Source organism: Vulpes lagopus, chromosome 5, assembly GCF_018345385.1.
Source record: "Vulpes lagopus strain Blue_001 chromosome 5, ASM1834538v1, whole genome shotgun sequence".
NCBI classification, from domain to species: Eukaryota; Metazoa; Chordata; class Mammalia; order Carnivora; family Canidae; genus Vulpes; species Vulpes lagopus.
In genome coordinates, this window is record NC_054828.1 from 104,483,803 (window position 1) to 104,506,988 (window position 23,186).

The 23,186-nt window shown below is 34.9% G+C and overlaps 1 protein-coding gene across 2 annotated transcripts in view; it reads left to right on the forward strand.

Moving 5' to 3' along the window:
• The window catches only part of HEATR5B (HEAT repeat containing 5B), a 98,948-nt gene that overhangs the window by 20,864 nt on the left and 54,898 nt on the right, over positions 1–23,186 (forward strand). For both annotated transcript variants that reach the window (XM_041755039.1, XM_041755040.1), the window contains exons 12-19: positions 1,255–1,407; positions 2,449–2,548; positions 2,865–2,974; positions 3,916–4,079; positions 4,619–4,794; positions 6,262–6,367; positions 9,217–9,407; positions 19,193–19,352. In XM_041755039.1, coding sequence (XP_041610973.1) covers positions 1,255–1,407; positions 2,449–2,548; positions 2,865–2,974; positions 3,916–4,079; positions 4,619–4,794; positions 6,262–6,367; positions 9,217–9,407; positions 19,193–19,352 — 1,160 coding nt within the window. The remainder of the gene's footprint in view (positions 1–1,254; positions 1,408–2,448; positions 2,549–2,864; positions 2,975–3,915; positions 4,080–4,618; positions 4,795–6,261; positions 6,368–9,216; positions 9,408–19,192; positions 19,353–23,186) is intronic.

The window sequence follows — 23,186 nt, forward strand, 5'->3', positions numbered from 1 at the left end:
CAAATGAGATGAAAGTATCAGGGCACATTCCATCCCCAGAGTGACAAAAGTGACATGATTTTGGTAGGGTGATAAAGTCACATTTAAATAGTCTTGGTGCTGCTTTTCTGGGGTTACCCTTCTGCATTTTACTTTCCTAAGTGCTATGACAAATCTGAGATGCAGGCAAAATTTAGCACTGTACACAGAATGGAAATACTTGTCATTATGGTGATGAGATGCGTCTACTTTTTAGTTTATATGTTCAGCTTCTGTGAAAAATTTGTGTGTGTGCGTGCATGTACATGTGTGTACTACAAAATTACTCATTGGTTTTAGTGTCTACCATTTGGAAGTTATACTTTGATCTAGTTTTCTAGGGAAAATAAAAAGTGCTAACTCATCCAGAAATTTATGTTAAATATGTTAAATGATATGTTAAAGGAGTTTCTTAGCAATGTGAATGCGTGTTCTTAGTTCTAGACATACTGCTCCTCCATAAAACAAAATAGCCATGTCAGTTGCACCCCAGATGGAGGAATATATAGATGTATGTGTGTACTGGGTGTCTATGTTTATATACCTGTGTATTTATAGAAAAGATACATAAGATGTGTCCCAGATGTAGTTTATTATTGATAATACATAATCCACCATTCTGAATATAGTTGGGTAATTTCTTTTAAAGTGCTTTCTGTGGATTGTTTGGCTGCTAGAAATATTGATATCATGTTATTTTACTTCTGAATAAGAAACATTTTGAGGTGGGGACTGGGGAAGTGTGGAGGATGGTGGTCAAAATGCATAGACTTGCAGTTCTGAGATGAGTAAGTATGGGGGGAATGTGGTGTGTGGCAGGTGGCTGCAGATAACACTGCTGTGACAGACAGGAGAGCTGATAAGGTCAATCCGGAGAGTTCTCATCACAAGGAGAAAATTTTTTTAAAGTTTTTCTTTTTTCTTTTTTCATTTTATTGTGTCTATATGAGATGATGGATGTTGGCTGCACATGTCATGGTACTCATTTTACAATTACTGCAACTCAAACCATCATGTTGTATATGCCTTAAGCTTATACAGCAATGTATGTCAATTATTTCTCAATCAAACTGGAAAATAAAAGGCACATTTTGAAAATCTTGCTCTTACAGATAAAGATAGAGTGAAACGATAAGTATTGTTAAAGCCTGTGCAGGTCTCTGACTATTGTTTGTAATGTATGTCTAATATATATGGTTTATACGTTAAGTTTTGTATTCTCGTTTCCTCCAATAGGACCATCTGTAGTTCGTTACCATCTGCCCAAGATGTTGTTACTGTGGCGAAATGTTTTTCCCCGTTCTCTAAAGGAATTGGAGGCTGAGAAGGCCCGAGGCGATTCTTTTACCTGGCAGGTAACATTGGAAGGTCGTGCTGGAGCTTTATGTGGTAAGAACTGAACGGATTGTGCCCTCAGAATATTATTACTAAAATATTTGTGAGAGGAGGGAAAATTACTACTTCAAATTTTTATTTTAATGTGTAATGATAAATTCATGGACTTACAGATTTAAAAAGAAATTTTATAAATAACCTGTGCCAGTTTGCTAATTTTGAAATGGAAATGAAACTGACACTCTGAAAGGAGGTTAGTTAGCATTAGTGGTAAGACTAGAGCCAGAGCCCAGGCCTCTTGATTCCCAGTCATTACTGTCATCTACCTGTCAGAACTGCACTGGCCACCATATAAACAATCCAGTAGGTATTCAAAGGAAGAAGAAACTCAGGATCTCCAAGGTCACTGAATGGACAGTAAGTCTTTTCATAATGGACAAACAGCTATCATTATCAAATCTGTAAATGTTGATGCATTTTTTCCAGACATCAGCATTACAAAAATTATGAATAAAGTTGTTTTTGTTTAGCAGTCAGCAACTTATGGGAAAGGCTCAAGTTTGGTTTCACTTGTGAACTAGAATTACACTGGGTGACTCTTTTTTTTTTGGTTTATCTCAGAGTAAAAAGTGCTTCTTTTTCCAAATTGTGGGAAATAGATATGCGCTAAAGTATAAGGGCAACAGGCCAAGGTGTTCCCACATATCTAAGAGCTGTTTTTGTCTTAGTTCTGTTGCTGAAGGGCAGCAAAGATGTTTCTTCTCACTAAGCCATTTGTCCACTCTTGGTTCTGTCTTGAAACTGCTTTCTTTGTAGTTATATGAATTTAGTGATGTTACAAGATTTTTGCATTCCCACTCACAGAAATCTCCCTAACAGATATCTTCCCTCCCTCCACCTTTCTTCTAGCCTTTTCTAATGATATTTCTCTGTAGTTGCAATTAGTTCTTCTTTTGGTTTGACCTGATTTTAGAACCTTATATTTTATAGTAATGGAGAATTATAGGTATCTTTATATAATTCTATAATTTTTAAATAATTTTTTTAATTTCACAAATGCTATCCTAAATTTTCTTTTTTAAAAATTTTATCTAGCAATGAGGAGTTTTGTTGCACATTGCCCTGAGCTCTTAACTGAAGATGTGATTAGAAAATTGATGACCCCGATTGAATGTGCCATGACTATGATGTCACAGTAAGTAAGCAGTTATGATGAGTTGACATCCAATTTTACATATTTATAAATAGTCATGTTTTATACTTCCCTCTAACATTATATGCGAAACATATAAAACTTTACTGTTTTAAAATGACCTTAAAAATCATAGTAATGGTATGGATTGAAATAAAATTATATTTTATAGTGTTCCAGTAAAGGCCACAGAATAAACTAAAATGAAAATGTAATACTCACCAATGTAGTTTGACAGTACATCGATACATTGCTGGCAATGTTTATAAATAACACTTATTCTAGTAAGCTGATACCAACTATACTTTTGATATTTTAGCATTCCGTCTGTAATTAAAGCCCATGGAGCTCATCTGAAAGCTAGTGCTGCAATGGTCCGTTTAAGACTTTATGATATCTTGGCTTTGTTACCTCCAAAAACTTATGAAGGTAAATAAAATTTACAGTGTCTAATTAAAAATTCTTCAACATACCTTTCCAGTTCTTTATGATATTACAGAGTCCTGACGAAGGCTCTCCCCTGACTTTGCCGAGGAAGACAACCATTTTACTTTTCTTCATATAGAGTAGCTAACACTCATTGAGCACTTACTGTATTCCAGTTCTGTTCTAATCCCTTCACATGTATTATCTCCTTTGACTCTAACCACAACTTTATGAAGTTCATAACTGAGCTGTATTTTATAGATGGAGAATCTTGGGTACGGAGAGGTAAGGTAACTTGCCCAAGTCTGAGATCTAGTAAGTGGCAGAGCTTGGATTCAAACCAGCTGGTTCAGCTTTAAAGTCTATGCTTTTCATTGCTCTCCTAAACTGCTTCATATGTATTGTAATATAGATAATAACTTAGAAGTCTTGACAGAGCATAATAATGTGCTTTACAGATATCAAATATTATATAAAATGCTAATAATAAAATAAGCCGTTGACTTGTCTTCAAGTCAGCCATGCCCAAGAAATCTGATGTGCTCTGTTTCAATGTTTGCACATCACTGAATAATTAATAATAAATAATCGTGTCATATTTAATATACTTAAATAGATATTTAAAGCATTTAAATATATTTAACATATTTAAATTTATTGCATTTAAATGTTTTATATTTAAATATTGAACATAATATTTAATATAAATATTTCTTCTATTTGTTACTTTAAATTGGGCTAAGAGGCATAATATAATAAAAAAGAAAGTACTGTTATTTTATGTTAAAACCAGCATTAAACTATTTAATATAGATTCTTCTAAAAAGAGAACAGGGACTTCATTATTTAAGCCCTGTAGAACATGTTACCTCTTTTTGTGGGCCATGACTGTAATTTTCATAAAAATTATTCTCTCTTATCTGATCTGAAATTCTGTTTTTTAGGATCTTTCAATGCACTTCTTAGAGAACTGGTAGCAGAATTCACTTTGACTGACAATTCAGCCAACACGACCACGTCCCTGCTCAGATCCCTCTGCCATTACGATGACAGTGTTCTTCTTGGTTCCTGGCTTCAAGAAACTGATCATAAATCAATTGAAGACCAGGTAGCAAACCATACAGAGAACTGAAATACAACTTAATCAAAAGCAATAGTATTATCATACATCATAATTTAAAAAGAAAATATTGCAGACTAAAGTTTATTTTAGCTTTTTTAGACATTTGAAGATAGCTTCCTGATGGTAGATAGTGAAAAGTAAATTTTTTACAGTCTTTTGAAAAAGAGTTATGAAAGAAAGCTGCTTTTAACGAGTGTTTTGTGGGTTTAAGTTATCCTGATATTGTTTTGCTTGCACATTTTAAGATGGGCTGTATAAAAATGTTTTAGAATGAATAAGCATTTTCTTAAAATTATGCAAGTTGTTCCTGATGGCTTTTTTTTTAATGGCCAAATCACATTGTTATCTATTTAAAAATTTTCAAATTCAATCATTCTTGGGGTTTTTTTATTGGAAATTTTCAGATTCACTCATTCTTGGTATTTTTTTATATTGTTACCTTTTATCCTTCCTCTCATTCTATTCTTCATGCCTAATACTCTGCAAGTAGATTTTGAATTATTTTTATGTCATTCTTTTTGTAGCTCCAGCCAAACAGTGCATCTGGAAGTGGGGCTCTGGAGCATGATCCATCCTCCATTTACTTACGAATACCTGCTGGAGAAGCTGTGCCTGGTCCTCTCCCTCTTGGAGTTTCAGTCATTGATGCTTCCGTGGCTCTTTTTGGTGTGGTGTTTCCTCATGTTTCTTATAAACATCGGTTAGTATAAAGTCAATCAGTTAATTTTAATTAAATATACCAGAGGAGTGGTGGGCAGGGGGATAGGTTAAGTACGTGAGGGGATCAAGGAGGGCACTTGTTGTTATGAGCACCGGGTATTGTATGCAAGTGTTGAATCACTATATTGTACACCTGAAACTAATATTACACTGTATGTCAACTAACTGGAATTTAGATAAAAACTTAAAAAAAATAAAAATAAAAAATAAAATAAATTTAAAAATGTTAAAGTATTTAACATAAATAAAGTTATCTATCAGGAAAAAATATATATAAATTATATTCAAACAATAGATTTTCCCCTCCCAGTTACCTGCAATAAGATGAATTGATGCTTACATAATAGGTTTATAAATTTAATAATGTAAGTGACATATACATGATGAAAAAAATTGCATGAAGATTCTACATAATTTGTAATTGTTTTTAAGATTTGGCTCTCTGTGCTGGTATCTGGTACCACCGTATTGTGAACTGTGTCTTAAACAGCAAGACACATTTTCATTTCAGTAGCTAGTTTGCGAGTTTATAAGTAGATTTTCACTGTATTTTTTGTGAGGGACATCAGTTTGGTAAGACACTTGTTTTTGTTACTGAAGAAGTTAATGAGTGAGAAGTCTGCTCTCTAATATTTGTCATTCAGTTTGAGTCTGGAACTTGGGAAACTAAAATAAATGATTGTTTTCTAATAGGACCATTTTGATTTGCTATATTTGTACATAGACACTCTCCTTAACTTCAGTAGGCATTTTGTCTGTTTATGGTAGTTTTCTCAAATTCTTAACTTCCCAGCATTCCTTTGCCCATCCCACTTATTTTTAGAAGAATCTGAAATGACCTCATTGTCTTTTATTAGAATAGTCTCAAATGGCTGTGATTTTCTTTTTTGCCATTTCATTTAAGCATTTTGAAATAATAATAAAAAAATCACTTCTGATGTTCTACATTTTAAAAAATGACCAATGTTAAATCTTTTAAAAAATCTCTCAGTTAGCTTTTGAGAATAGGACATGAGGTACTATTTTCTTCCATGTGAGAGTATTTTAAAAGAAGAAAAAAATGATGCCACATTTTAAAATTTCCAACTTAAAAATCTTCCACACAGATGCGTAATTAATGATTGTTACTCTATTTAAGAAACCATGGGTACTGACTATATGCCAGGCACTTTGTTAGATGCTGGTGTTAATGTTAAAGAATACTAAAATTATGACTTTCTTATGTTAATTAATATTTAGTTGCTTGCTTTGTTCCAGTTAAAAACCACATGTCCCTGTATCAATTCGGGAGGAGGAGATCTTGTTTGAGCCAGCTGTGGGAATGAAATAGAAATGAAACAGCATGGACCATTATTTGTTACACACTTAGCTTATAGTCATATTCCTGTTTTCTGAACCGTATTTGGATAAAAAGTATTGTTAATGTGATCTTTTTCTATAATTATAGGTTACAGATGTTGGATCACTTTGCTGAATGTGTTAAACAAGCCAAAGGTGTCCGCCAGCAGGCTGTGCAGCTTAATATTTTTACTGCTGTTCTAAGTGCACTAAAGGTATTTACTTTTAAAACATAAGTATTCTGAACTAAGATTTTATTTTTTTTTTATTTATTTATTTATTTTTTAATTTTATTTATTTATGATAGTCATACAGAGAGAGAGAGAGAGGCAGAGACACAGGCGGAGGGAGAAGCAGGCTCCATGCGCCGGGAGCCCGATGTGGGATTCGATCCCGGGTCTCCAGGATCGCGCCCTGGGCCAAAGGCAGGCGCCAAACCGCTGCGCCACCCAGGGATCCCCTGAACTAAGATTTTAATTAATGCCTTTAATAAGGCAGGTATATCTACACTGTTATGAATACGTTTGTATCTTGATATAAGATACAAACTTGATAGCTATGTAACTTGATATCTATGTAACTTGATGACTATGTTTTATGTTAGTTTAATTAAATTATTAGAAACTATTAGGCTCATTATAATTAAATAAGTGTTTTATATTTTAATAATGTTAAAGTTCATCTCTCGATGTGACCATTCAGATCTTACAAGTGCTAATGTAAGTTCTGTCAGAATTTTCAAAGATGTCTAATGAAATCGGATATTCTACTGAAGATTAACCAGATAAAACTTAAGTTCAATTTGTAGTTTAGAGCATAAATCAAGAGAGGCTATGTTGTATAACTGAAAGAAGGCTGCATTTAGAGACTGTGTTCTGGTTTAATTCTCACTAGATTTGTGTCTTGTGCAGTTCTTTAACCTTTTAAACCTTGGTTTCTATGTGTATGGAGTGGAATAACAAGTATTTTGCCTATATCTCAGAGTTCATGCGCTGTTCTGTGCAGCATGCAGCTTCTCATGATATATTTGAAAACTTTTATATTACTCAGCACTAAGCTTATTATAAGGTTTAACTCATAAAATAAAATGGCAGTAAGTACAACGTTTAAATGGGCATGAAATCATGTTTTGTAAACATTAGGGAAAAGGAACATTGATCATAGGCATTGATCATAGACATAAAAGTTTGTATCATTTATAGAACTGTTAGTATATACCCTATTTAGAGATCACCAACTAATACCAATATCTGAGTTTCTTTTTTTTTAATAATAAATTTATTTTTTATTGGTGTTCAATTTGCCAACATACAGAATAACACCCAGTGCTCATCCTGTCAAGTGCCCCCCCTCAGTGCCCGTCACCCATTCACTTCCACACCCCACCCACCTCCCCTTCCACCACCCCCAGTTCCCCAGTTCGTTTCCCAGAGTTAGGAGTCTTTATGTTCTGTCTCCCTTTCTGATATTTCCCATCCATTTCTTCTCCCTTCCCTTCTATTCCCTTTCACTATTACTTATTTTCCCCAAATAAATGAGAACATATAATGTTTGTCCTTCTCCGAATATCTGAGTTTCTTAAAAAAGAACTGGGTAGTCATGATCTCCCTTAGTGTTTGGAAGGCGAGTGCACCAACTGTAATATTGGTCTGCAGTATACTTTTCTTTGTAGATTTGCTCACTAATGCCTCTGTTGTAGTTAACATTTCCCTTGGCACCATGAGGTGGATTTTTGGTCTCAAGTAAGTTAAGTTCCATGACAGTAAGTGTACCTTGAACAGAGATATTAACATTTAATATAATGAACAAACTATCGATATTTAGTTACTGATTATTTTTGACCCATTTTATCTTTTTATATATATTGAATGTACTCTTGATGATGTAATTATCTTCTCTGGAATTTTTATATAAACACATCAAAGTTTCATATTCATTAGACATTTTCCTTAAAGTTCTAATGACAAATGTCTATTAGCTGAATGATAGTTGATTTAATAGTATAGTGTCCTTTATATACACAATTTTTTATATTATGTCTGTATCCAAAGCATTAGTATTTAGATAGAGACACTTCCAGGTATTGCTCATTTTAGGCTGATTGACTAGAACTATGTTATATATCATGTTCTGAATCATGTTTAGGAAACTGATTACTGCTGACTTAACAGATACTGATTCTAGGCATAGTATATGCATGTCAAAGATGGTCGAAAAAGGGCAAGCAGGAAAGAATGGGTAAAAATAGATGAAGGAGATTAAGAGATACAAGTTTACAGTTATAAAATAAATAGGTCACAGGAATGCAGCATGGGGAATATAGTTAATATCGTAATAATGTTGTACAGTGGTGACTTACACTTATGATGAGCATAGCTTAATGCATAAAATTGTCTAATCACTGTGTTGTACACCTAAAACTAATGTTGTATGTGAACCGTACTTCAGTTAAAAAAAAAAGATGGTTGATACATGTACCCCTATTTTATAGCAGCATTATTTATAATAGCCAAGATATGGAAGTAGCCCAAGTGCCCATTGATAGATGAATCAATAAAGAAGAGGTGGTGTGTATATATATGTATTGGAATATTACACAATGGAGTATTACTCAGCCATAAAAAGGAATGAAATCTTGCCATTTGCAATGACATAGATGGAACTAGAGAGTATAATGCTAACTAAGTCAGGGAAAGAAAGATACCATATGATTTCACTGATATGTGGAATTTAAGAAACAAAACAAATGAGCAAAGGGGGGAAAAAAAGAGAGAGAGACATAAACCAAGAAAACTCTTTAATTATTGAGAGCAAACTGGTTACCAGAGCGGGGGGTGGGGGTGGGGGTGGGGGTGAGTGGGTGTATGAGTGAAATAGTTGATGGGGATTAAGGAGCGCACTTGTCATGAGAATTGGGCGATTAAAATAAAAATTTTTAAAAATTAAAAAATACAAAGATAGTTGGAAAAAAGTGGGTATATTTACAAAGATAGTAGCACTTTTTTTTCTTTTATTTAATGTGAATTTTGAATTGCCCTTTTTTTTTTTTTTTAAATAACCATAGGGCCTGGCTGAGAACAAAAGTACTTTAGGACCTGAGGAAGTTCGTAAATCTGCTCTGACTCTGGTTATGGGTGCTCTGGACAACCCAAATCCCATCTTACGATGTGCAGCAGGAGAGGCTCTTGGAAGAATGGCTCAGGTGGTTGGGGAAGCAACCTTCATTGCTAGAATGGCCCAATATAGCTTTGACAAGTAAGTGGGTCTCTTTACTGGCAAGTAAGTTTTTCATAGAGGCAAAGATGTCTTTTTATTTTATTTTATTTTATTTATTTATGATAGTCACACAGAGAGAGAGAGAGAGTGAGAGAGAGAGAGAGAGGCAGAGACACAGGCAGAGGGAGAAGCAGGCTCCATGCACCAGGAGCCCGACGTGGGATTTGATCCCGGGTCTCCAGGATCGTGCCCTGGGTCAAAGGCAGGCGCCAAACCGCTGTGCCACCCAGGGATCCCAAAGATGTCTTTTTAAGTAATTAATAATTATACTAATTGGATGATTTGTTTTCCACATGGTATCGAATGTGACAAAATTTTGTGGGGTTTTTTTTTTTTATGATGACCTTAATCTTTTTTTTAATGATCTTAGTTTTTAATTCAGTAATTGTTTAAACTCTAGAATCCAGGAAAGCCATAATATTGTAGATACTTTCAGTGTGGTGAGGTTTCAGCCTTTGAATGTTACATAATGGAATCAGGAGGATTGTTAATAGGACTTCTCATTTAGTTATATGTATTCTGCTCTGAAGACATGCTCTGGTAGTCTTCTTCTTTTATTTCTGCCCCCCATATTATACTTTTCATTAATTAATCATTTTTTGGAATAAGCCATTCTTTTTCTAACTCCCAGCAAGTTTATCATCTCTTAAATTATCCCTGAAATAGGGGAAAAGATAGTATTGGATTTTAAGGATTTCTTTGCATATTAATTAAAAAGAGTGATATCAGAGTTCCAAATAAGTATGTGTGAGATGATGTAGTTATTAATGACTCTGGTTGTTAATCAAATACTTAAGTAGAGAAGTTGAAAATCAAGTATGGTCAAGAACTAATACTTGAGTTGTGTAAATTAACTATTCTTAATGATTGTATATTTTGAGTACCAATGTACCAAGCCAGGCCATAATCTTTAATGAAATAGATGGGGAGAAGCAATGGTGGTGAAGCAGTAGTTCTGAAGAAAAAGTATTTTCTGAATGCTTGGTTATCTGAGAATGATTTGAATGTCTTCAAATATGAACAGCAGTTTGTCTACTTATAGGATAGTGCCCCAGTGTATTGTTTGAATCACTAAAGATAATATGAACAAGCAGAAGATAAAATATTCCCAGATACTTTTCTGCATAATACCTTCTGCCATTGTCTAGCAATAGATTAGTTTTACTTTTCCAAGTATGTCATTGATTCGGAAATCAGCTGTCATTTAAGATGTTTTTAAAGATTTTATTTATTTGTCAGAGAAAGAGCACGCACACACACATAGGGGGAGTAGTGAGCAGAGGGAGAAGCAGGCTCCCCACTGTACAAGGAGCCAGATGTGGAACTCGATCCCAGGACCCTGGGATCATGACCTGAGCCAAAGGCAGACGCTTAACCAACTGAGTCACTCAGGTGTCCCAGGAAGTTTTTAAATACAACCAGTCTTACCTTTTAATGGTTTGTGCTCTGTTAATAATAGGTAAAATAAGAATGTATTTGTTTGGAAAACTCCCAAGTGGTAATTTTGTTTTTTAGTTTAATGCAATCACTTCAGCCACTTTTAGTTTAAGGAGCTCTAATTTACAAGTATTTTCAATACCTGTAGGAATATTTATTTTTTACTTATTCTGGTGAAACATAAGGACTATCATTCATATTAGTATCCATCTGGTTAATGGTTTACAAGTATTTTTAGTGCCTAGTTTTATTTGCCTTTTCAAATAATTGATTTTGATTTGAAGTTAATTATTACATGCATTTTAAGTTACCCATTTTTCACAATTCATCTGACATTAGAATTTGTTTTAAATTCTCTACAAAACATCATAATTAATTGGCAGTGTTTTTGGCTTTTGTTTTACTTAAATTCAACTAACCAACATATGTTTTTTTCTTTTTTTTATACTGCTGTATAAAGTAATGGCACATTTAAAATCTGTGATACCTTAGGGACATTTGGGGTGGTTCAATTGATTAAATGTCCAACTCTTGATCTCAGGGTCATGAGTTCACACCCCACATTGGGCTCTATGCTGGGTGTAGAGCCTACTTAAATAAATAAATAGAGGCACCTGGGTGGCTCAGTTGATTTAGCCTCCAGCTGTTGGTTTCAGCTCAGGTCATAATCTCAGTCTTGAGATCAAGCCCCTCCTTGGACTCCCTGCTCAGTGAAGAGTCTGCTTACCCCCCCTCTCTCCCTCTGCCCCTCCCCCCACTCATGTATTCTCTCTTTCTCAAATGAATAAATAAATCTTTAAAATACATAAATAAAGTAAAAATAAAGAGCCTGTGGTATTTTAGATTAGCTTGGCAAAGCTTCAGTGTCCTCTCGTCTCATTATAGTAGAGTGTTTTCATCTACACTGTCTCTTGTTTAATATCTATGAAAAACCAAAAGTACTTATACATACAGATTTGTCAGCTGTATTACACATTAAAATCTTATGCCATCTTACCAAGTAGACAGGAATCATTCCTATAAACCATTCTGGTTACAAGAAGTTGCTTCAGCTGCTTAAGACCAGTTCAGAAGGAAATAAAAAACATTACTGGTTGAATTTGTTTCCATTCTAATAGAAAATTACTTTGAGATCCCTGGGAAACATATATTCTTATAGCTTAGATTATTTACTCTACTGAATAGATGATTATCACTGAGAGAATTGACCCAAATTTACCTCACTGAAATATTACCCTTTGAAAATTACCAAAATGAAGACAGTTTTGTAATCTCTGTAATGCTTTAGAATTCACAGATTGCATTCATTCTTAACTTCTTTTATTCCCCAAAGTAACCGCTATGGAGAAATTGAGAGTTGGAGGTTATTTATCCAAGGATATAATATGTTAGAAATACTGCTAAGGGTAGGCTTAGTTTACTTCCTTTATTACTATGTTTCTTCATATCTGTTTTGTGACAGCACTTGGGATTTTTCTTTCTTCACCATAGGCAAACTGACCAACCAGACTGTTGGTGACAGATTTTCATCTCTTGAGTTTATTTTACTTTTATGGGTTTAACAGAAATTTGGTCATGGATGGATTACTGAGAGTTATAATACAGTTTTGAAAACGCAACCAAAGTTTCTCTCTAGACATCTTTGTTACTTTGGGTGTTCTGTTCTTACTGGTATTTCATTTTTAAATCTTGTTTTCTTATAGTAACTGACTATGTTGGTATATTCTTTCAAATACACATTAAAAATATACACAGGACTTGCATTGCCAGTCATGGTGGAAGAACAGGGGCTAGGTTTTTGCTGCTGTCTAAACAACTAGAAAACCAGATAAAATAAATGGAACAATATTTTCCAGACATTGGACAACAGTCAGCCCAGAGCAGTGATCCCTGAGAAATGGGAAACAAACTAGGGGGGAACACTATAATTGCTCCAGATTTCTGCCTGGAGAGAGTTTCCAGGCTGAAATGGAAGGATAGGAAACCCAAACCTAACTGAATTAAAGAGAAAGAACTTAGAGTTTTGGGAGGTCAACATAGTTAGAATGTGTGGAGTAGAATATGTGAGAGGAGAGAACTGCACAGAGAGAGAGAGCTACAACAGAGGAGTTATCTCAAGTCTTTGGCTGAGTGCTGCTGTGTGCAGAAGGAAACTGCCCAAGACCAAGAATAAACCCAGAAAAGAAAAAGTGTGAATAGGTGGAAAGAATATGAAACAATCCCCACAGCCCACAAAGGATTGAGAATAGTTCCTACTGTCCAAATTGGAAAGACCTCCTAAATTGGAGTCTTCAAAAGTATATAGCCTTAGTAGTGAAGACAATATTGACCCACTCTAAAGCAACTTAAAAGAAAGCCTTGAAAGTATCAAACTGATTCCAATTAATTTAAGTACATTCCAGATCAAAGCCCAACAGCATTTAAAGAAACACAACTTATATAGCACCTAATATTATAAAATTTGTAGTACCCACTATCCAATCCAAACTAATTAGATGTATAAGGAAGCACGAAAATAAGATTACTAGGAGAATATATCAGTTATTAGAAATAGGCCCAGAGATGGAAGAGATGATGGAATTAGCAATGAAGAATATTCAAAGAACTATTATAAATATGCTCCATATTTTTCAGGAAATGTAAGAAGAACCCAAGCATGATGGAAAAATGAAATTCATAACCCAGGGAAAACTTCTAGAAATGTAAATTATCTCAAATGAAAAAAATACATTGGTTAGGATTAACAGATTAGACACTGCAGTGGAAAAAAAAATGATGCTGAAGATGTGGAAATAGAAAATATTCCAAATGAAGGGCAGAAAAAAGACTGGGGGAGAAAATGAATAAGTCTCAGTGACTTCTAGAACATTATCAAGCTTATAGTCATATGACTGAAATCCTAGAAGTAAGAGTAAGTAGGTCAAAAATTATTTGAAGAAATAGTAGACAAAATTTTTCGATTTTGATGACAACTATAAATTTACAAAGCCAATAACTTTAACAAACCCCAGATGGAAGAAAGACCAAAAAAAAAAAAAAAAAGTATATCATAATCAAATTCCCTAAAGCCAGTGATAAAGAGAACATTATAAAAGCAGCCAGTGGGGAAAAGACTTCATTCAGAGGAATAAAAATAACAATTTTAGCAGGCTTCTGATAATAAACTATGCAAACAGAAGACAATAGAGTGACCTGGAACTTTATACCCAGTGAAAATGCTTTCCAAAACTGAAGTTTTAATAAAGACTTTTAGACTGTGAAAAGTTGGGAAATTCATTGCTTACAAGGTATTCTATAAAAAATGTTAAGGTTTTTTTTTTTTTTTTTTGCACAAAAAAGGTGGTACTAGATGGAAATTTAGATGTACATTAGAGAAACTGAAGTTTTAATAAAGACTTTTAGACTGTGAAAAGTTGGGAAATTCATTGTTTACAAGGTATTCTATAAAAAATGTTAAGGTTTTTTTTTTTTTGCACAAAAAAGGTGGTACTAGATGGAAATTTAGATGTACATTAGAGAAGTAAAGAGTGTCAAAAGTGGTAGATACATGGATAAAAACTTACACTTTTATAAGTCTATTTTTTAAATGACCTATTATTTTTATTCTAAGTTTTTATTTTTTATTTTTTGTTTAGTTTTTATTTCATAACGATAAACTTAACTCTGCAATTCAGCTAGACTTGGAGGGGAATAAGGAAAATACGGAATTCACAGAACTACAGTGATAGCACAAAGATTATAGGATATTTTTAGCAGATGGGAGTGAAGGGGTGGTCTCCTGAGCTACAGAAGGAATGGTCTGGTAGTTTAGATAAAACACAAGAGAAATTTTTTAGATTTGTCCACAGTCAGCAATGTTGGTATTTTTGCTGGTCTTGCCATTCCTGGACCCAAAGCGCTCTGTGACTTCTGCAATATTCATGCCCTCTTTCACTTGCCAGAGACCACAACCCTGCCATCCAACCACTCACTCTTGGCAGTGTAGATGAAAAAACTGGGAACTGTTTGTGTTGGGTCCAGCATTTGCCATGGACAAGATGCCAGGACTTACCTGCTTCAGGATAAATTTCTCATCATCATAGTTCTCTCCGTAGGTGGACTTGCCACCAGTGCCATTATGGCATGTGAAGTTACCACCTTGGCACATAAATCCCGGAATAATTCTGGGAAAGCAGGAAGTTTTACAACCAAATCCTTTCTCTCCAGTGCTGAGCATGAAAGTTTTCTGTTGTCTTTGAAACTTTGTCTGCAAAACGGCTCAAAGAAGATGGGGCCCAAGGGCTCATGACCATGGCATTGTTGTACACAGTAGGGTTGACCATGGCTAGGTGGCATGGGTGGCTCCTGAGCAGTAGAGTCTGCAATCTATTTTTATTCTCATTTTTTAAATGCCTTGGAAAGATAATTGACTCTTTAATGCAAAAATAATAACATATGGTAAGATTTTAATATAGAGAGAAGTAAAATACCTGACATCAGCACAGAAAATAGAAGAGGAGATAGATGGTAGTATGCTCTGATTGTGTATAATATACATGAAAGATTATATTCTTTTTAAAAAAAATTATTTGAGAGAGTGGAAGAGAGAGCAAGCGAACATGAGCAGTGGGAAAACAAAGGTAGAGGAGGAAGCAGACTCCTCACTAAGCAGAGAGCCTGACATGGGTCTTTAGGATCACGATGTGAGCCAAAGGCAGACTAAGTCACCCAGGCACCTGCAGAATATGATATTCTTGAAGGTAGGTCATAATTAGTTAGAAACATCTATTATAAACTCCAGAGATTCCACTAGAAAACAAAAATAGATAACTAATAAACAGTGTAGATAAAATGGAAGCATAAAAAATACTAAATCCAAAAGAAGGTAAAAGGAACAAACTGATGTGACAAATAGATCACAAATAGCAATCTCATAGACTTAAGCCCAACCGTACTGATACTTGAGTTAAACGGTCTAAACATTACAAGTAAAAGGGTTTGTAAAATTAAATAAAAACAAGATCTAGTGCCTGGGTGGCTCAGTCAGTTAAGTGTCCGACTCTTGATTTCAGCTCAGGTCATGATCTCAGGGTCTTGGAATTGAGCCCCATGTCAGGCTCCCTGCTCATTGGAGAGTTTGCTTCTCTTTCTCCCTCTGTCCCTCCCCTCCTACCTACCACCCTCATGCTCTCTAACACACACTTTCAAATAAATAAAAAATAAAATCTTTAAAAAAAAAAAAAACCAAGATTGCTGTCTGCAAGAAACTCCTTTAACTAAAAGAGATAGGTTAAAAGTAAAAGGATAGGAATAACCTACCATGAAAACACTAATCCAAAGGTAGCTGGAGTGGCTCTGTTATTATCAGAAAAAGTAGATTTTATAACAAAGATTGTTACCAGAATAAATGAATGATTTCATAATGATAAGAGAAACAATTCCCCAAGAATACATAGCAATTCTCAATGTTTATGTATCTTATGATGTAGTTTTAAAATACATGGAACAAGAGGCACGTGGGTGGCTCATTTGGTTAAGTATCTGCCTTCTGCTTAGGTCATGATCTTGGGGTCCCGAGATTGAGCTCCATATTGGGCTCTCTGCTCATTGGGAAGTCTGCTTCTCCTTTTCCCTCTGCCGCTCCCCACCAGCTCAGGCTCTTTTCTCTTGCTCACTCTCTCCTTCAAATAAATAAACAAAATCTTTAAAAAAACAAAACAAAACAAAACAAAAAACAACTAAATGGAATAAAACCTAATAGCAGTGAAAGTGCATAACTATAGTTGGCTATTCAGCATTACTCTCTCAATAATTGATAGAGCAGATGCTCCCAAATTATTAAAAACAGAGATTTTACTAACATGATCATCTAATTTGGCCTAATTGACATTTATAGACTACCCAACAGCAGCAGAATATACGTTGTCTTTCTGTCTTATTTAGTCAGTTGAAAGATTTATGAGTGTTTCGATTCTTTTCAAAAAAACAGCTTTTTGTTTCATTGAATTTCTCTATTTTTCTATTTTCTCTTCCACAGATTTTTTCTTTTTAAGATTTTCCTTATTTATTCATGGGAGATAGAGAGAAAGGCAAACAGCCTGATATGGGACTTGATCCCAGGACCCTGCAAAGGTAGATGCTTAATCCACTGAGCCACCCAGGTGCCCTCTAAGATCCAGTGATATCTACTTTACCTTTACAACTTGCTTCATTATGCTTTTGGTTCAGTTTGCTTTTTTCTATTTAGGTTCTCTGAAGGTGGAAGTTTAGATAATTGATTTAAAACCTTTCTTCTTAAAAAAAAAAAATAAATAAAATAAAACCTTTCTTCTTTCCTAATATAAGAATTTTAATGCTGGGACGTCTGGATGGCTCAGTAGTTGAGCATCTGCCTTTATTTAGCTCAGGGTGGGATCTCAGGTCCCGGGATAGAGTCCCACATCAGGCTCCCCACGGGGAGCCTCCTTCTCCCTCTGCCTGTGTCTTTCCTCTCTCTCTCTCTCCCTCTCTCTCTCTCTCTCTCTCTCATGAATAAATAAAGTCTTAAAAAAATTTTTAATGCTATAAATTTACCTTGAAACACACTTGAGCTGCATCCCATAAATTCTTATATGTTTTATTTCCATTTTTTGGTTCGATTAATTATTAGTCTTGGTAAATGTTCTATGTCTATTTGAAAAGAATCAGGCAGCCTGGATGGCTCAGTGATTTAGCGCCTGCCTTCATCCCAGGGTGTGATCCTGGAGACCGGGGATCGAGTCCTGCATTGGGCTCCCTTCATGGAGCCTGCTTCTCCCTCTGCCTTTCTCTCTGTCTCTCTGTGTCTATCATGAATAAATAAATAAAAATCTAAAAAAAAGAATAAATAAAATATTTTTTTAAATCTTAAAAAAAAGAATTAAAATTGGTGAATTTTATTGTATATAAATCTATCTCAATAAAGTATATTTTTAAAACGTCATGAATAAATAAATAATAAATAAATTTATTATTTTTTTTATAATACCTAGTTGTTGTTTTTTCTTAATTTTTTTTATCTATGATAGTCAGAGAGAGAGAGAGAGAGAGGCAGAGTCACAGGCAGAGGGAGAAGCAGGCTCCATGCACCGGGAGCCTGACGTGGGATTCGATCCCCGGTCTCCAGGATCGCGCCCTGGGCCAAAGGCAGGCGCCAAACCGCTGCGCCACCCAGGGATCCCAATAATAAATAAATTTAAAAAGTAATTTATAATATCTCCTTTATATATATATATATATATATATATATATATATATATATATTAAATATTTTATTTTTTCATGAGAGACACAGACAAAGGGAGAGGCAGGCTCCTTGTGGGGAGCCCGATGCAGGACTCGATCCCAGGTCCCCAGGATCACACCCCAGGCTGAAGGCAGTGCTAAACCACTGGGCCTCCGGGGCTGCCTTCCTTTTTATATTTTTTAATTCATTAAATATATTTCCCAGGGAAAAAGACTGATGCATTTTTTTTTTAATTTTTATTTATTTATGATAGTCACAGAGAGAGAGAGAGAGAGAGGCAGAGACACAGGCAGAGGGAGAAGCAGGCTCCATGCACCGGGAGCCCGACGTGGGATTCGTTCCCGGGTCTCCAGGATCGCGCCCTGGGCCAAAGGCAGGCGCCAAACCGCTGCACCACCCAGGGATCCCCAAGACTGATGCATTTTAAAGAGGTTCACATCAGGCAGCCCTGGTAGCCCAGCGGTTTAGCGCTGCCTTTGGCCAGGGTGTAATCCTGGAGACCTGGGATCAAGTCCCACGTCGGGCTCTCTGCACGGAGCCTGCTTCTCCCTCTGCCTGTCTCTCTCTCTCTCTCTCTCTCTCTGTTATGAATAAATAAAAGTCTTTTTTAAAAAAAGCATTTAAAGAGGTTCAAATAATTATAGAGAAATTCTTAAGCGAAAGTTAACATTTTCCATAATTCTGTGACTAGAGATACAGTATTTTACATTTTTAAAACCAGTTATAAAAGCAGTTCTTTTATTTAAAACACCAATAATAAAAATATTTTTTCAAATGATTTTTGACTTTTAAAGGAATAATTTAAAAACTAAGAAGTGATTCTTTTTTTTTTTTTTTTTTAGTTGTGATTCTTCTTTCAAAGTTTCTCTAAAATAAAAGTAGGCTTTATTCAGTGAAATATTTGATTTTAACCAACCATTTTCATTAATTTCTAACTCTTGGTAGGGAGTGGAGGAAGAAGTAATCATGATTGTAGTCTTTCTGATTTCCAGAATGAATCCCTTTAATGGTGTGACTCATAAGCTTGTTATTATTGCCATGGAGGAGTAGAAAAATCAATCCCTGAAGCATAATTTTATTTCAGGTTGAAATCAGCCCGAGATGTTGTATCCAGAACTGGGCATTCATTGGCTCTGGGTTGCTTGCATCGTTATGTTGGTGGTATTGGCTCAGGACAACATCTAAAAACCAGTGTCAGCATTTTATTGGCTCTCGCACAAGATGGAACATCCTCTGAAGTTCAGGTATTATGTTGATTTTTTTATTATTAAATTTTTAAATAATATTTTAGGAATATTACATAAAATACTAATGGTTCTAATAACTTGTTCAGAAAAATATATTAGAGTCTTTCTCTTCCATGAGTCTTATTTATAAAAATGTAGAACAGGATTTTGTATTTTAGCCTAATCTTAAATCTTTCTTATTCTGGGAATTTAACCATTCATATATATTTTTGAAACATAGTTTGTTTTTATTAATGCCTTTTGTACTTGTTTTTTTTTTTTTTGCATTTCCTTACATTTGCTAAATTGATCAAATTTCTTTTAATAACTATCCTCTCCCTCTTCCCACTCATATACCAACGCAAGTCCAGGGTTTTTTTATTTAATCTTAAGTATCTTGGCATTTTCTTTTTGTTTCCTTCTCTTTATTTTAAATATTTTATTTATTTATTCACGGAGACACAGAGAGAGAGGCAGAGACACAGGCAGAGGGAGAAGCAGGCTCCCTGCAGGAGCCAAATGTGGAACTCAATCCCAAGACCCTGAGATCATGCCCTGAGCCGAAGGCAGATGCTCAACCACTGAGCCACCTAGGCGTCCCTGTTTGTTTCTCCTTAAGCATTTTATATACAAAGAAATATAACCACAATGAAAGACAAGAGCTTCACTTGCATGAAAATATACTACACTTTTGATTTGTCATCTCACATTGATGCACCTAAAAATATTAAGAATATGTAAATCCAGTAGCATTCAACTTACCAGCTTCATATTGGGACTGTAAGTTGGGAAAAGAGAAAAATTCAGTTGGCACTGGGGCCTACAATTAGTTTATTAATAAATTAGTTCCTTCACAATTAGATAAGAGACAATAAATCCACCAGAGGCGTCTAGTCTACAGGGTTAGTTTGCCTTTGACTTCTTGGTAAAAGTTTCTGGCTGTCTAAAGCCCAAAATTCCCAAAAGGGTTAGAAACAGAAATCAAGTAAGCTTCTCTCTTTATAGGTGCTATGCTGCTTTTTAAAAAAACTCTGTTTTCAAACTGGAAGAAAATTTTACCAAAAAAGTTTCTTCTTTATTTTATTTTTTTTTAGATTTATCATTATTATTCGAGAGATAGCGAGCACACAAGCAGGGTTGGGGTAAGGGCAGAGGGAGAGGGAGAAAGATCTTAAGCAGGCTCCATGCTCAGTGTGGAGCCTGATGTGGGGCTCAATTTTACAACCCTGGGTCGTGAAAGCAAGAGTCAGACACTTTTACGGACTGAGCCACCTGCCACCCCCTCCCACCCCCCACCCTCCACTTTCTTCTTTTATGTCAAAGAAGAGGTGGTAATGTGCTTTCTTTTGTCTTTTACCTTATTCTCAGCTTCTTGCTTTAATTTGTTAAAACCACACTCCTCTAAATGGCCACGCTACTTGATTCTTTTTATATGACAAGTCATTTTACTATACTTTGTGTCAATTACATTCCCTCAGTGCTACCATGTATTTGCACAAGAGAATCATGGATTTTCTTCATTTTCCCTAATGTGTCTTCTGTTTTAAGAATCCTAACTCAAAAGTCATACTTTACAGTCATATTATTGGCTACCTCCATTAACTATAATCAGTAGAGATTTATTTTTCAATAAATATTTTTTGGGGGCAGCCCGGGTGGCTCAGTGGTTTAGTGCCGCCTTCGGCCCAGGGCATGATCCTGGAGACCCGGGATTGAGTCCCACGTTAGGCTCCCTGCATGGAGCCTGCTTCTCCCTCTGCCTGTGTCTCTGACTCTCTTTCTCTCTCTCTCTCTCTCTCTCTCTCTCTCTCAAGAATAAATAAATAAAATATTTTTTAATACAATCTTTTTTAAAAAAAATAATTTTTTTTTGTATCCTCAATTCCTGTCTTGAGAATTTTGTTCTTTTTTAAATTTGTATTTGATAGGAAAACTTCCTCCAACAATAATAAACTTGAATGGTATCCTTTTTGAATCCTTGCATATTTAAAACATGGCTTTATTTGCCTCCACAGTTGAATGATATTTTAGTTGGGTATACTATTTCTGGCACACAGTCTTTTTCTTTTATTATTCATGAATGTTCCAGGATTTTCTGTGTTGCACATAAAGGCTAATGGTAGCTTTTTTTTTTTTTCTTAAATTACATTTCAGTAAATATTAACATTTCAAATTTTAATCATTTATCTATGAAAACTTTTAGTTCTTTAGGGGATAAAAGGCAGTACATAAGCCAGTAATCAAAGTAACTGATGTATAAATAACTGTGTTTAAGGTTCCTCTGCAGTGTGGCTTTGAGTATCCAGAAATAAGACTTTATTGGTGAATTCATTTCTTTTAAACAATGCATTCCCTTCACACTTTCAAAAGACAATGGCTTATGTGATAAACTTCTGAATTAGTGGATACTTAAAGATATCACAGCAATCTTTATTCCCATTCTTTTTGTTGCTTTTGCTAAGAAACTTATCTGAAATATATATGCATGTCTGTAACCTTATATTTTTGTCTGGCAGTGTGTAAGAATTTTTCTACCTGTGAAGTTCATCAAATTCTATATAAATTTATCTTTTTCTCTTTTTGAAACTAGTATCATTCATATATTAGATCTTGTCATTTTTCCTCATTATTTTTATTTTTTGTTATTTTCACTGTTACAGGATAATCCTCCATTTGATCCTCAAGATAGTGATTTTGGTTTTTAACAATACCTATTTTTTTTCCACTTTTCCATTGCATATTTAATATAAATTGTGGGTTTTTTAAAAAACACTTCTAGAATCTCCCTTGTGCTTTAATTATATTGCCTAAAAAATTCGTATTATAGTTTTATTAAAGAAATTTTTTTTTTTTTTTATTTATGATAGTCACAGAGAGAGAGAGAGAGGCAGAGACACAGGCAGAGGGAGAAGCAGGCTCCATGCACCGGGAGCCCGACGTGGGATTCGATCCCGGGTCTCCAGGATCGCGCCCTGGGCCAAAGGCAGGCGCCAAACCTGCTGTGCCACCCAGGGATCCCTATTAAAGAAATTTTTATTTCTTACATGTATTTTTTATTATTTATTTTTTAAGGTAATCTCTACACCTAATGTGGGGCTTGAACTCAGAACCCTGAAATCAAGTATTACATGCTCTACTGACTGAGCCAGCTAGCACCTCTGTTTCTTACATTTAATCATTTTCTCCAGAATGTTTGCTCTAGTCTTCCTCCCTCAAGTTGCTATATCCCTATTACTTTTTGCTAACTCTTATTCTGTACATATCTGTCCAAGTCAGGTTGCTGAGTTCTCTAGGATTATAGATTGAGTTGAGATGTAGTAGTAGAAGTTGAGATGTGGATTTTTTTAATCTTATGTTGGCAAGTTGAGATCTCTTTGTCCTCAGCCCTGTAGTATAGATAGCTCTCCTTTGAGCAGCAGAAATAAAAGGTAAGTTCTTTTACAGCTGGATGTAGGCAGTTTAAAGGATGTTTAATTTTCTCAGGCCTGTGCCGATTACAGTATGCTGTTCTGGGATTAGTTTTGTAAATACTATTAACCAGTAAGATTACTTTGTGCTTAGTAGGCATTAATAGGGGCCTGAAATGGTTCAATGCAGTTGAAGAGCTGATATGTGAATATCACTGCTGTAGAAATGTATCTGAGTACGGAACATTGTCATGGTCATTCTATTTTAGGTTCATTTTTTAGCAAAACTCTACAGGCAATAAAAATATATTTGTCCATAAGCATCCACTAAATAGAATGCTTATTATATAAGTCATGGTCCTTTGAATCTATGAAATATATGTACATTATAATAGAAGAAAATGAGTTCATCATTGAAATTTTATTTGACCCTGAAAGCCATGCT